This window comes from Diceros bicornis, chromosome 27 (genome assembly GCF_020826845.1).
Source record: "Diceros bicornis minor isolate mBicDic1 chromosome 27, mDicBic1.mat.cur, whole genome shotgun sequence".
In the NCBI taxonomy this organism is placed as follows: Eukaryota; Metazoa; Chordata; class Mammalia; order Perissodactyla; family Rhinocerotidae; genus Diceros; species Diceros bicornis.
Genome location: NC_080766.1, coordinates 39219055 through 39234726, shown reverse-complemented (window position 1 = coordinate 39234726; position 15672 = coordinate 39219055). Strand labels below are relative to the sequence as shown.

General features: G+C 36.1%; 1 protein-coding gene across 3 annotated transcripts in view; it reads left to right on the top strand.

Annotated features, from left to right (window-relative positions):
* The window catches only part of BRWD1 (bromodomain and WD repeat domain containing 1), a 121860-nt gene that overhangs the window by 35492 nt on the left and 70696 nt on the right, over positions 1 to 15672 (top strand). For all 3 annotated transcript variants that reach the window (XM_058523115.1, XM_058523114.1, XM_058523113.1), the window contains exons 13-17: positions 397 to 495; positions 3166 to 3316; positions 3574 to 3708; positions 7700 to 7828; positions 8002 to 8227. In XM_058523115.1, coding sequence (XP_058379098.1) covers positions 397 to 495; positions 3166 to 3316; positions 3574 to 3708; positions 7700 to 7828; positions 8002 to 8227 — 740 coding nt within the window. The remainder of the gene's footprint in view (positions 1 to 396; positions 496 to 3165; positions 3317 to 3573; positions 3709 to 7699; positions 7829 to 8001; positions 8228 to 15672) is intronic.

The window sequence follows — 15672 nt, the reverse complement described above, 5'->3', positions numbered from 1 at the left end:
GGTTTTTGCACAATGGCCAGCATGAATTAATTTGAGTTTAGAGTTAAGATGCTTATAATAGAGCTTTACCTCTTACTAGTTTTCCCATATGTCTTTAATTCTTCCTGTTTTTTCCCCCCTCCAGGTACTTCTTGTACATTGTCTTCTCAAAACTCAATCCATTTGACAAGCTGTTGATTGAGTTTGAAATGTGCTTTACTTCATAGGGCCAAGCAAGTCATAGTAAACCAGATTTTTTTCCATTTAGATATGCCCTAAATCCTTATCTTTTGAATTCATACCTATAGCTTTACCTGCAGTGAGGATAGGTACATTAAAAATTTTGAGCTTGTGATTTTAACTGTAGCCCTTGGTGGCACGTGTGTGAGTGTAAGATCTTTTTCTGAATATTTTAAGGTTCTTAAGTGGTAGCAGAGATGGAACAGCACGTGTCTGGAGATTTGAGCAGTTAGAATGGAGAAGCATTTTGTTGGATATGGCTACCAGAATCTCAGGGTAAGTTGAGATGGTCTGTTGTAAGTGGGTACGTCATAAGTACTGAATCTCTCTCTCCCTGGTTGGTTGATTGCTTTGTTCAGGGGATTGGAGCTACCTTCTATTATAAAGAGCTACGATCTGAGTGAATGGCTACTTCCTACATATCTGGTAAATCAGAACAAGTCTATATCCCGAAGAATTTATCCTTACATTTATGTAGGAAAGAACAACATATTTATTTTACTGTTGTGCATAGCATTGACTTTCTCTTAGGTGTTGCATTTAAAACCACCTATAATTAAAAAAAAAATTATAAAAATAATACAAGTATGTCAAGTGTGGAAATTTGACTTTTCTGTAGTGACTTTTTTTGCATGCTAAAATTTTGGCTTGTAAAACAGCTTTGAAGGCAAGGTTGTCCAACTATCCCCCTCCGTCAACACTCCACTTTCTGACATTTTTGGGGGCATCTTTGAGATAAATTTAGTACTTCCCAAGGTAAATATTACAAATTTGAAATACACTGCTCTTTTTAGTTTAGTGTATATTGGGAGGCTGTATGGGTGGTGGGAGGAATACATGTTTTGGAATCAGACCTTTGCTCAAGTACCATTTGTACAATACTCCCTTATCTGTGAGGGATATGTTCCTGGACGCCCAGTGGATGCCTGAAACCACAGGTGGTACTGAACCCTATATATACTATGTTTTTTCCTGTATATACATACCTATGATCAAGTTTAATTTATATATTAGGCACAATAAGAGATTAACAACAATAATAATAAAATAAAACAATTATAACAATATACTGTAATAAAAGTTACGTGAATGTGCTCTCTCTCTCAAAATGTCTTATTGTACTGTGTTTTTGGACTGCAGGTAACTGAAACTGCAGAAAGCAGAACTGTGGATAAGGGGGGGACTACTGTACTGTTTATAGCTGTATAATTTTGAGAACATCATTTAATATTAATCTGTTTCATCATCTGGAAAATAAGACTACTTGCCCTTTAAGTATTACTGGGAATTTTAAATGATATAACAAAAGTTTCTAGCATACTGCTTGGTCTAGAGTAGGCATATCAGTGTTCTTTTGTCCATTGCAAATATCATTATTATTTTAGTTACACTGTAATAGAAATCTAACGTGATAAATTTTAGTTTAGAATTTATTTCCAAAGTTTATACTTTTTCATATCAGTTTTTCTGAGAAATGTTATACATATTGTCTTTTGGAAATCCTCATGTCTGCTTTATTTTCAATAATTGTAGGAGAAATTAATTCATATTCTCTGCTCTGGCACAGACAGTTGTATTGAGTTTCAAAATAAATTTGATCTTAATATTTTTAGGGAATGATTTGTGGTAGAGAATGGAAAGGGAAATCTGGTAATCCTTGTTCACAAATTAAATCTTTACCATTATTTAAAAATGTTACATCTGACATTGAAAACCATCTTAGTGTGAAAGTGAATGCTGTCAGTCATTGATTAACTGAAATAATGAAGGGGAATGGGAATGAAAATAATTTGAAATCGTATTCACCTATGATAAGTTATTTTATTAGGCAAAATAGGAGCATCAGTGTAAGAACTTGAATAAAAAATTTTTTAATGAGCCTGAAAATTGCCTAGTTTTCTTGCTGCCATACTCTCTTCATGGAGAGAACTTTTCCTGTAAGTCCCTTCATGGTGGAAATGTTCTTTGCTCATTTAAAGTTTTATCTCTTTCAAATCTTAAAAAGCAGAATTTTCTGTATGTAAAATTGGTGGGTATGTTTGTTTTAGTGTTCTAATCTTGGCTGAACAACTTGATGGAATGCAACATGTCTGTTAGTAAATTCAAGGTTTTTAACAGGGAATGCCTTTTAGTTTAAAGTGTGGAGTCTTAGCCTTTATTCCATTTCACCTCTTAATGTTACACTTTCCCCTGACCAGTCTAGTTAGAATTATCTTCTTGTCGGTGTTCCCTTATGCTTACATAGATAGCTGTTATACTTATTCCATATTCTTATAGCTGTTTTCTTTAATTAAAATATGTTTAGTTTATTATATGTTTATAATTTCTTAGAAGGTGTTGTGTGATTTCAGAAGCAGCTGGGCTTTTCTCCACTCTCCCACTGTTTACTACGACTGCTATATTTTACAGAGAAACTTTGCTTGTAAAGGCTGCAGAACATTGCAGACGTGTATCCAAGACCATTTTTGCCAAGGCACCCATAGGAACAGTCTGTAGGGAAGTATAAAGAGATGAGGACAGTCTCATTTACAGTTCAACAAATTGAGTGTGTGTCAGGCACTTTTCTAGACATTGGGGATATGAAGATGAATTAGCTTCTTTCTGTCTTCCTAAAATTTTTTGTCATCTGCTGGAGAAGAAGAGGAGAGAAAGGAGTGATAGGAAAGAGAGAGAAAAAGCTTTGCTTTCATGAGCAGCAGAGGTGTCCTCAAATCTGCCTTTATTCAGTCTCTGAACTGCTTCTAAATCGTCCCCAACTCCTCTGGGATTTGCCCCTGTCTGTTTATAGATAATCTGTTAAGGGTCAGATGTGATGATCCCTCCATAGAGATGAGAACATATGCATATGAAGTGGCTTACTTTAGTTGTTTTTTTATTCATGAGGGATTGTATACAATGTATAGCCTACCATCTAAATGAATTTACACATCGAGTATTTTTTCTTAGGGACTTATCTTCCGAAGAGGAAAGATTTATGAAACCCAAAGTAACAATGATAGCTTGGAATCAGAATGATAGTATTGTTGTCACAGCTGTGAATGATCATGTCCTCAAAGTGTGGAATTCTTATACTGGACAACTGCTTCATAACTTATTGGTAGGTAGTATTTATACAGTATAACAAGTCAAGATTTTTTGAACTATAATTTTATTTTTGAAGCTATAAAATTAATATATTAAATGTTTCTTTCATTTATATTATTAACTGAATAGAAATTTGTATATGTACTAATGTATAAATTACTGTCATTAATACATTTTTAAAAGCCCTTATATATTATGACAATATGGGTTTTTCGTTTTAAACTTATAACTTGCAAACCTTCCTTAACTATATGACTTTGTTGAATAAAGGGACATGCTGATGAAGTATTTGTTTTGGAGACACATCCCTTTGATTCCAGAATTATGTTATCTGCAGGACATGATGGCAGCATATTTATATGGGATATTACAAAAGGCACTAAGATGAAACATTATTTTAATATGGTAAGTGAAGTGAGATGTATCTTCTTGCATGCTTGCATTTTTTTCAGATATTTGGATTATGAAGTTTAGCCAGAAACTGATCTGTATATATTGGCAGTTTATATTTCTAGAAATTAGGGAACTTAAAGCCTAATAAATATCTGACAGACATGCATACATGAAATTCTGTGTATAACTGATTCACATGAGGGAACGATTTGCAAGTTGTCTACTTAGCTTTGTATATATGTGTGAGTGTGTTCCTGTCTGTGTTTAAATTGGCAAAATTATGATAATTATATACAACTGTTTCACTATTTAAATTTATTAAAATATTTGATAATAAAAAATATAAGTAATGTTCAGGAAAGTCATCTAGGGAATCAGACATCATTGGGCTTTTCTAGCCTTTTTTCTTTTTGCACATGTATATTCTAAAATCAAATTAGGATCCCATTGCATATTTTAAAAATTATCGTACGTAATCACAATATAGTGACAAAAATCAGCAGATTTAACATTGATAAAGTAGCATTATCTAATCTGGGTTTATATTCAAATTTTGTCAATTGTCCGAATGTCTTTATAGTTATATTTTTGCCCTTTGGACCTAATTCAGGATCATGCAGTGTATTAAGTGGTTGTATATCTCTACTTTTCTTTAATTTTCAACAATCTTTCCATCTTTTTTCCTATTTCTTGCTCTTTAACTTTTTTGATGAGTATAGGCAAGTAATGGTACAGAAGATCCCTGTTTTGTCTGATGTTTCTTCATGATTCGATTCTGTTACACATTTTTTTTGATAGAATAAGACATAAATGATAATGTGTCCTCCATGCATTATATTAGGAGATACGTGATGTTTATTTGTCCTACTACTGCTATGATAATTTTAAGTATTTGGTTAAGGTAGCATCTACCAGGTTTCCTCACTATAAAATAGTTGTTTTTCCTCTTTGTAATTATTAAACTAATTTTTTCAGGAGCTGTTTTGAGACTGTGAATATCCTGTTCCTCATTTAACATTCACTTACAAATATTAGCATCCATTGAAGATTTTCTTTCTTTCTTTTTTTTTTTTGTGAGGAAGATCAGCTCTGAGCTAACATCCATGCTAATCCTCCTCTTTTTGCTGAAGAAGACCGGCTCTGAGCTAACATCTACTGCCAATCCTCCTTTTTTTTCTCCCCAAAGCCCCAGTAGATAGTTGTATGTCATAGTTGCACATCCTTCTAGTTGCTGTATGTGGGACGCGGCCTCAGCATGGCTGGAGAAGCGGTGCGTCGGTGCGCACCCGGGATCCGAACCTGGGCCGCCAGTAGCGGAGCGCGCGCACTTAACCGCTAAACCACAGGGCCGGCCCGAAGATTTTCTAATAGTATCATTCTTTCCATATTTATTAATTGGCATTCTTGTGTATAGTTTTGTAGTCTTTTTTCATTTTATGTAAAGGATGTTTTTCAAAGCCTTAAATATTTTTTTTAAGAATTTGCAAATATGTATTTGACCTATAAATTCAGCCTTTCTCAGAAGAATGTTACTTATATAGTTAATTTACTATTATTATTTAAGTGGTTTCTAAAATATGCACAGCAATAACACTTTGAATATCCTCATACATGGCTATTGATATAGATCCCTGATTATTTCCTTAGAATAAATTCTGAGGGAATTATTGTGTAAAAGGGTTTCAATGTTGTTAAGGCTTTTAATTGATATATGTGGTACGTTTTGTAAAATTACTCTCTAGCTTATATTGAGTTCCAGTTTAGAGTGTAATTAATTTTGGAGGCAGTGTAGTAGCAACCTGTAGATGAGTGGTTCTTGGACCTTTGATTGAAGGCCTAAGTAGTGCATGTGTTTCATGTTTTGTTTTGTCTTGTTTTTACTTAAAATTGTTTCAGTGTGCATATCCTGGATAGTTTCTTAACAAACAGTTTAAAATGCAGTATTTTATTTTTTAACATTAAGTGTGCTAAAGCAGCTCAAATAGCATGACTGAATTGCAGATACATAATTAGGCATCTCTGAAAGTTACATATCTGTGTGTTCGAATTATTGGAGAAAGAACCAAGCCTTCTTCAACAGTTTTTCTATGGTCTTAAAATTCATAGGTTTATCCGTCTTCTTAATTATCCTTTAAAGCTCAATAAGAACGTTAAATCCTGAACTTAACTTATCAAAACAGAAATCAACATTAATTCAGGCTTCAAGCAGAATATAAGCTAAACAACCTGTAAGCCAAAGAATAATCTTTTCTTTTTTTTTGGTGAGGAAGATAGTTCCTGAGCTAACATTTGTGCTAATCTTCCTCTATTTGTTTGTGGGATGCCACCACAGCATGGCTTGATGAATGGTGCATAGGTCTGCACCCGGGATACGAACCTGTGAACTCCGGGCCGCCGAAGCGGAGTACGCGAACTTAACTGCTATGCCACCAGGCCGGCCCTGAGAATAATCTGAAAATGTCTCAAGTGGGCAACGATGATCGTATTTTCAGTCAGACACCAAAAATGGCCTTGTATACTGAGTTCTTTACTGCTCAGCTGAGAGGCTCCTAATTCTCTAATGCTAGACAAATTACATAGGGTTGTAAATTACTAACAGAACAATATTTCATTAAATACATAATAAACTTTAATGTGACGTTGACTTGTTCTCGAGGCATAGTTGCAGGTTGCATTTTGTCAGGAATCATTGTGTAGGACTCGTCAAACTACAGGTAAAAACCCAAGTCTGGCTTGCTCTAATTAGATAGGTTTGACCTCTTGGGAAAACTTCCTTCTCAGCAAGTACCCTTAGCTAAGCTTTTGATGTACTTAGGTCCACGTGTATGACAGGACAGTCGCTGCCACCATCTTCGCCTTGCCTGCTGAGGGCTCTTGCTCCTGCCTCCTCACCGCCCTCTTCTTTACTTGGACTGGAGGTCCCAGGGCAGGGATGTGAAATGCCAAGTTGTAGGTCGGGCTGTGGTGGAGGTGGCTTCTCCAAGGATCATGTTTTATGTGTTCCTATGTTTTAACAAAGAATCGGAGGAAATATATTTATACACTTTTTTAATGTTATGAGAGAATACACATTTGTATACATATTATCTTATTCAGCAGTGCCCTAAATATCCCAGTAACTTAATTTTTTTTCAAGTTTGTTAATTGGCACCCATTCACGTGTGGTATAGCAGTAGTGAAGTCGCTTTTCATGCAGGTTATTTGGGCATGTGTGTGAGTTTGTTTTGGCAATTAGCGGGTGGATGATTCGTTTTTCCAGCACTGATCAAACTTGCCCTAAAGTTTAGTTATTGGAAAGTTAGAGGCTCAGACAGCAAGTATGCTTAGCTCAACACTGTTGAGTTAATGAAACAACTCCTTTAACTATAAATTGCTACTAAACTAATATAATTTAGAGTTGAAAAGCAAGAATAAAAGAGTTTAAAAGTAATCTAAGACATGTTCATGATGCACTTAGGGCATCCTTCCTGAAATTTGTGGCAGTTTGAAATAAGGTAGTTGCTGGTACAGGCATTTACACATGCCCCCTTGAGACTTTGCAGCATTCCAAATTTTGCATGATGGTCAGTCATCTTAGAAAATTTAAACTCCAGAAAAGTATTGGTTTTAGTTCATGAATACCAAACTTTGTTAATCTTTAATCATTTGCCTTGTAGGTTATTAGTCAATAGCCTTTTGTTATATATTGAAACAAAAGTTTATGAAAGTGCTTGTCATTCAGAAGTAAAGAAAGCCTTTACTTTGGATGGTTTATGATCCTTCATTTGATCATTTTGAGAACTAATTCTTAGAAGATCTTTCAAGATTTTTTCTAGGCTAGTGGTATCTAAAATGAATTTTATTTTCTGAAAATATTAATTGACATATACTTAGTGCAAAATTTGTTTTTAAATATTGTTTTCAGAAGTGATATATTATAGGAAGCTATCAACATGAAAACAGTTGACACAGCAAAAGCACTTGTCTAGAATTGGTCGTAACTTTTTCCCTCTGTGTTTCCTAGATTGAAGGCCAAGGACATGGAGCTGTATTTGACTGTAAGTTTTCACAAGATGGACAGCATTTTGCCTGTACAGATTCTCATGGGCACCTTCTGATATTTGGTTTTGGATGCAGCAAGCCATATGAAAAGGTCATTTTTCATACTTTTTTATGGCCTCTGAAGTAGTTATGAAGGTTGTTTTGAAAATAGGTTAGATGTATTAATTTGATATCCTTAGTTTTTCTAATTATAAAATTGCTGTTTAATCTTTGTTTTCTTTATATAAACCTCAAAATATCAATCTGTAAACTTCCCTTTTCTAGATTCCTGATCAGATGTTCTTCCATACTGACTATCGACCACTGATTAGAGATTCTAATAATTATGTCTTAGACGAGCAAACTCAGCAGGCTCCTCACCTTATGCCTCCACCGTTCTTGGTAGATGTAGATGGAAATCCTCATCCAACTAAGTATCAGAGATTAGTGCCAGGCCGAGAAAATTCTGCAGATGAACATTTGGTTCCACAGCTAGGCTATGTGGCAACAAGTAAGTGCAAAGTCTTTTTATTTTAAACTTGTTATTTGAAAAATGTAAAGAATATTACAGAGAAGTCCTGTGCTTTCAGATTCACCAGTGTTAATATTTTGCAATATTTGTTTCATCGTTCTGTCACTGGATACATATTATTGTTTTGAACCATTTGAAACTTAAGTTCTGGACCTTATGTCCATTTACCCCTAAATACTTCCGTATGTATTTTCCAAGAACAAAGATATTTTCTTACATAATGGTAAACAGTTATTGAAGTTAGGACATTTAATGCTCATATAATACTGTTATCAGATCTATACTCTATAATCAGATTTTGTCTGTTGCTCCATAATAACTTTTATAGCTTTTTTTGTTCTCCCCTGATGTAGATTTCAGTTTCAGACTGCACATTAAATTTTGTTGTCATTAAGTTCTGGTTATGCATTTTTGACAAAATACAACATAAATGATGTTGTAGCCTTCCTTCATATCAGGATGCTTATGACTGTGTTTTGTCCAATTATTGGTAATGTCGTCTTTGAACACTTGGTTAAGGTGGTACCTGCCAAGTTGCTCCACTATTTTTCTCTTTGTAGTTAGTAAGTAATTTGTGGGGAGATATGATGTAAATAACCTGTTCCTTACCAAACTTTACCACAAGTTTTAGGATCCATTGAGCATTTTTGTCTGAATCAGTTGTTACTATGAAGGTTGCAAAATGGTTGTTTTCTAACTGTCATCATTGAATCTGCATTTTATTAGTTGGCATCTGCTGCTCTTCCTTTATTTATGTAGTTCTTTAAGTTTTAGTATGGACTTTTGGGTTGCTATACAGTGGGTTATAACCCATTACTGTCACTATTTTGTTGTGATAATATCCTTAGATTTGACTAGGAGAGCCTCTTCAAGCTGTGTTTTGTGTCCTTTCCCAAGTCCCTATCATTCCTTGAACACTTTCTTGCTGGCACAGGATGTTCCAGTCCCATCTTGTACTTTGCCTATCCTAGCCAAGTACAGAGTTTTTGTATTGGTTTTTTGTGTTTGTTCGTAGCAGTGCGGTGTAACTCCCTACAGATATTAGGTAAAGAAAAAACAATGTTTCTATTTGTTTGGATGAGGATTGATTTACTGAAACACTAAATCATCAGTTATATTTAAGGTTAAAGCTTAATGTAAATTACTGTGTGTTTACTGTTTCCAATGTTTATTTATTTATTTTTCTTGTGAGGAAGATCAGCCCTGAGCTAACATCCGATGCCAATTCTTCTCTTTTGTTTTTTTACTGAGGAAGATTGGCCCTGAGCTAACATCCTGCCCATCTTCCTCTACTTTATATGGGATGCTGCCACGGCATGGCTTGACAAGCGGTGTGTTGGCGCATGCCCGGGATCTGAACTTGCAAACCCCAGGCTGCTGCAGCGGAGCGCATGCACTTAACTGCTTGCGCCACTGGGCTGGCCCCTCCAACGTTTATTAATTGGATTGAGGTATACTTTACATGGAACAAAATTCACCAGTTTTAAGTGTACAGTTCAGATGAGTTTTGACGAATGTTAAACAGTCAAGATATAGAATGTTTCCAGTGCCCCCCAAAATTTTCTTGGGCCTATTGTGTTTGGAGTTGATTCTTTCCCTTCTCCTTGCCCTTTGTAAGGACTGTTCTATTTTGTCACTTTAATTTTACCTTTTTAAGGAATTTTGTATAAATGGAATTGTACAATATGTAGTCTTTTGTGTTTGGCTTCTGTAACTTAGCATGGTGCTTTTGAGATTCATTCCTATTGTTGCGTGTATCAGTCATTCGTTCCTGTATGTTGATAATGCTCCATTGTATGGATATATCATCATTTATCCATATTCACTAAAAGTTGAAGGACATTTGGCTTTTTCCCATTTGTGGGCTATTATAGGGAGTGCTGAAATATTCAACTATCGTGCGGGTTTGTCTTATTTCTCCCCTTGGTTTTATCAATTTTTGCTTTATGTATTTTAAAGTTCTGTTATTAGGTGCATACACATTTCACATTGTCTTCTTTGTAAATTAATTCTTTAATCATTATAAAATGTTCCTCTTTATCCTTGGTAGTATTTATTGTTTTGAAGACTGTTACTGGGCCGGCCCCGAGGCTTAGCGGTTAAGTGTGCGTGCTCCGCTACTGGCGGCCCGGGTTTTAAATATTCTGAGTGTTAAAATTGGAAGTATGCATAAATAAAGCATTTCTGCTGTGTATTAAGTCTCTCTGTTCTGCCTGGTGGGAACATGAATGATTTCCAGCCCTGTGAGAGCACTAGGAGATTTTTGGCATACTGCTTTCTCATGTTTTTTCCCCAGCATGGTGGAGTTTTACCCAGTGTGTGCACGTATTATTTTAGTCAAAGAATTGATTGGACCTCACTAGATATTTTTGAACTTTCTTTGCAATTCACTCCCCTCTGATATTCAGCCATGCATATTTTAGTCTTCTTCCCTGCTGCCAGACTCTGACCACTGTCTTCTCAACTCAGTGAGACCCCAGGATGCTGTTTGGGTTCCCCTCTTCTTGTTCTGCAGCCTGGAAATTGTCTCTAGGCTGTTACCTGGAGCAATCAAAAGACTGGACTCCATTGTTTGTCTTCTCTCAGGGATCACAGTCCTGGGCTGTCTGCTGTCCAGTGTCTGAAAGTCCTTGTTGCGTATATGTATTTTTTCCAGTGTTGTAGTAGTTCATGGTAGGAGGGCAGTTCCTGTAGCATTTAAGCCTTCATGAGTGGGACCCTCTTTTAGTGTTTGAATAGTGACTGCATTATGCCAAAGAGAAGCAATAATTCTGATGATATTTGCCAAGTTACATTTAAGTGTTCTGTGCTGTGAAGGAAAAGATATAGACCTAGGATTTTTGGAGGGAGGGGAAGAGGATTAGAAGTTTCCTTTTCTACTGTTTTCCATTTGGTTCCATGTTGTGACCATAAGAATTTTATGTTATACCCAGTTCTAATTAAAATCTTTTTATCTTTTTAGGTTAGGGCTCCACTTCTTGCTTTCTTAGCTCATTTTTCTCGAGCGATCCAAAGTTTTTAGTGATTTTAAGACAGTTAATCTAAGTTACGACATTTAGTTCTTATAAATTCTCCATTGATTTCCATAGTAAAATGGAGATGTTATCAGTGAGGTGTAAAAGAATCTAACTCAGGGAGTAGGATGGAAGTATTTTTTCCCCCTGAAACAGTACATGGCATTTTTCAGTTTCTGGATCTGTTACTGTGGAGGCAAGTTGTATCTTGGCATTCTTTTTGCTTAATACCTTATTAATTTCAATTTGTTAGAGTTATGCTTATAAGTTGATGGGTTGATCTGTGTCATATATAATGTTCAAAGAAGATGTCTTATGGTGGGAGGATACGTAAGGAATAGTTTGCATGAAAATGTTAACGTTAGATTAATTTCCAGACTCCACAACCATCTAATGCTTTTTTTCCATTAACACTAGCTCTAAACCTATTAAATATCTCTGAAAATGTATTATTTGAAAAATAAAGCAAAGATAGTTTTAAACAAATCTGGTTTTGTACTTTAGGTAAGACTTATGGGTACTGGCTATGCTAAAAGCATATCTAAGAGATAGAGTAACTTATAAGCTTAGTGCGAGAGGCCTGTGTAGCTCCCTCCCTCAACTGCACATGTGCTCTCAGCATGCTTGGAGCAGGAGGAGAGTTGTAGTTTGTTGAAGGGCTAAAAGGTGTTACTCTCTCTTTTTTATTTCTCAAGACAGGAGAGAAGAAATAGCACTGCTTTTCTCTACATCGGAAGTCACACACTGTTTCTTTGTTCTCGTCAGAGACCTTGGGAAATAACCTTGGAAAATTTTAATGAAGTATATCTTGTGTAAATGAGGGGTGTTAGTGTGAGACAGCAAACTAAGCTTTCACTGAAATGTGTTTCCATGTACTCACTTCTAGGGATTTCGGAGGCTCTGTTGAGGAGGTTTTTTGTTTGTTTGTTTTTTTCGTTTTTGTTTTTTCTTTTTTTTTTTTGGTGAAATTCTTGTTGTACATTATTGTTTGTCAGTCATCACCTAAGTGCATCCTTCCATCCCTTGTGCCCGCCCCCCCACCCCCCTAGCCCCTGGTAACCACCAAACAGTTCTAGCTGTCCGTGTGTTCGTTTATCTTCCACATATGAGTGAAATCATGCCCTGTTTGTCTTTCTCTTTCTGCCTTATTTTGCTTAACATAATACCTTCCAGGTCCATCCATGTTGTTGCAAATGGGACTATTTTGTTTTTTTTATGGCTTAGTAGTATTCCATGGCATATATATACCACGTCTTCTTTATCCAGTCATCAGTCGAGGGACACTTGGCTTGCTTCCATGTCTTGGCTATAGGGAATAATGCTGCGATGAACATAGGGGTGCATAAGCCTCTTTGGATTGTTGATTTCAGGTTCGTTGGGTAGATACCCAGTAGTGGGATAGCTGGATCATAAGGTATTTCTATTTTTAATTTCTTGAGGAATCTCCATACTGTTTTCCATAGAGGCTGCACCAGTTTGCATTCCCACCAGCAGTAGATTAGGGTTCCCATTTCTCCACAGCCTCTCCAGCAGTTGTTGTTTTTTGTCTTGGTGATTATAGCCATTCTAACGGGTGTAAGAGGATATCTTAGTGTGGTTTTGATTTGCATTTCCCTGATGATTAGTGATGTTGAGCATCTTTTCATGTGCTTATTGGCCATCTGTATATCTTCTTTGGAGAAGCGTCTGTTCATTTCCTCTGTCCATTTTTTGATTGGGTTGTTTGTTTTTTTGTTGTTCAGTTGTGTGAGTTCTTTATATATTATGGAGATTAAGCCCTTGTCGGATATATGGTTTGGAAATACTTTTTCCCAGCTGGTGGGTTCCCTATTCATTTTGATCCTGGTTTCATTTGCCTTGTAGAAACTCTTTAATCTGATGAAGTCCCACTTGTTTATTTTTTCTTTTGTTTCCCTTGTCTGAGTAGAAGTGGAATTGAAAAGATCCCTTTATGGCTGATGACGAGTGGTGTGCTAGCTATGTTTTCCTCCAGGAGTTTTATAGTTTCATGTCTCATCTTCAGGTCTTTGATCCATTTTGAGTTAAATTTTGTGTATGGTGAAAGAAGATGGTCTACTTTGATTCTTTGCAAGTGGCTGTCCAGTTTTCCCAGCACAATTTATTCAAGAGACTTTCCTTTCTCCACTGTATGTCCTTAGCTCCTTTGCTAAAGATTAGCTCCCTGTAGATGTGAAGTTTTATTTCTGGACTTTCAATTCTGTTCCATTGATCTGCGTGTCTGTTTTTGTACCAGTACCACGCTGTTTTAATTACTATCGCTTCGTAGTATGTTTTGAACTCAGGGATTATGATGCCTCCAGCTTTGTTCTTTTTTCTCAGGATTGCTTTAGCTATTGGGGGTCTTTTGTTGCCCCACTTGAATGTTAGTATTCTTTGTTCTGTTTCTGTGAAGAATGTCCTTGGGATTCTGATTGGGATTGCATTGAATCTGTAGATTGCTTTAGGTAGTATGGACATTTTAACTTTTTTTTTTTTTTGTGATGAAATTCAGCCCTGAGCTAACATCCATGCTAATCCTCTTCTTTTTGCTGAGGAAGACCGGCTCTGAGCTAACATCTATTGCCAATCCTCCTCCTTTTTTTTTTTTTTTTTACCCCCAAAGCCCCAGTAGATAGTCGTATGTCATAGTTGCACATCCTTCTAGTTGTTGTATGTGGGACGCCGCCTCAGCATGGCCGGAGAAGTGGTGTGTTGGTGTCCGCCCGGGATCCGAACCTGGGATGCCAGTAGTGGAGTGTGCGCACTTAACCGCTAAGCCACGGGGCCGGCCCCCATTTTAACTATGTTTATTCTTCCAATCCATGTGCATGGAATATTTTTCCATTTCTTTATGTCATCATGTATTTCACTCAATAATGTCTTATAGTTTTCATTGTATAGGTCTTTCACTTCCTTGGTTAAATTTATTCCTAGATATTTTATTCTTTTTGTTGCAATTGTAAATGGGATTGTCTTCTTGAGTTCCCTTTCTGTTAGTTTGTTGTTGGTATATAGAAATGCAACTGATTTCTGTAAGTTGATTTTGTACCCTGCAACTTGGCTGTAGTTATTGATTATTTCTAATAGTTTTCCAATGGATTCTTTAGGGTTTTCTCTATATAAGACCATGTCATCTGCAAACAATGCGAGTTTCACTTCTTCGTTGCCTATTTGGATTCCTTTTATTCCTTTTTCTTGCCTAATTGCTCTGGCCAGAACCTCCAGTACTGTGTTGAATAAGAGTTGCGAGAGTGGGCACCCTTGTCTTGTCCCTGTTTTGAAAGGGATGGCTTTCAGTTTTTCCCCACTGATTATGATGTTGGCTGTGGGTTTGTCATATACGGCCTTTATTATGTTAAGGTACTTTCCTTCTATACCCATTTTGTTGCGAGTTTTTATCATAAATGGATGTTGGATCTTGTCAAAAGCCTTGTCTGCATCTATTGAGATGATCATATGGTTTTTATTCCTCGTTTTGTTAATGTGGTGTATCACATTGATTGATTTGCGGATGTTGCACCATCCCTGTGTCCCTGGTATAAATCCCACTTGATCATGGTGTATGATCTTTTTAATGTGTTGCTGTATTCGGTTTGCCAATATTTTGTTGGGGATTTTTGCATCTATGTTCATCAGGGATATCGGTCTTAGTATTGTCTTCGCCTGGCTTTGGTATCAGGATGATGTTGGCCTTGTAGAATGTGTTGGGAAGTGTTCCATCTTCCTCTGTTTTTTGGAATAGTTTGAGAAGGATAGGTATTAAGTCTTCTTTGAATGTTTGGTAAGATTCTCCAGAGAAGCCATCTGGTCCCAGACTTTTATTTTTGGGGAGGTTTTTGATTACTGTTTTAATCTCTTTGCTTGTGATTGGTCTATTCAGGTTCTGTATTTCTTCTTGATTCAGTTTTGGGAGGGTGTATGAGTCTAAGAATTTATCCGTTTTTTCTAGATTGTCCAATTTGTTGGCATACAGTTTTTCATTCTCTTATAGTGTTTTATATTTCTGGGATATCTGTTATAATTTCTCCTTTTTCATTTCTAATTTTATTTGAGCCTTCTCTCTTTTTTTCTTGGTGAGTCTGGCTAAGGGTTTGTCAGTTTGGTTATCTTCTCAAAGAACCAGCTCTTTGTTTCATTGATCCTTTCTACTGTTTTTTTGATTTCACTTTCATTTATTTCTGCTCTGATTTTTATTATTTCCCTCTTTGTTCTTTGTTCTTCTTTTTCTGATTCTGTTAGGCGTAGTTGGAGGTTGCTTATTTGGGCTTTTTCTTGTTTGTTAAGGTGGGCCTGTATTGCTCTGAGTTTCTCTCTCAGGACTGCTTTTGCTGTATCCCATATGAGTTAGTATGGTGTATTTTCATTTTCATTTGTCTCCAGATATGATTTGATTTCTCCTTTAATTTCATC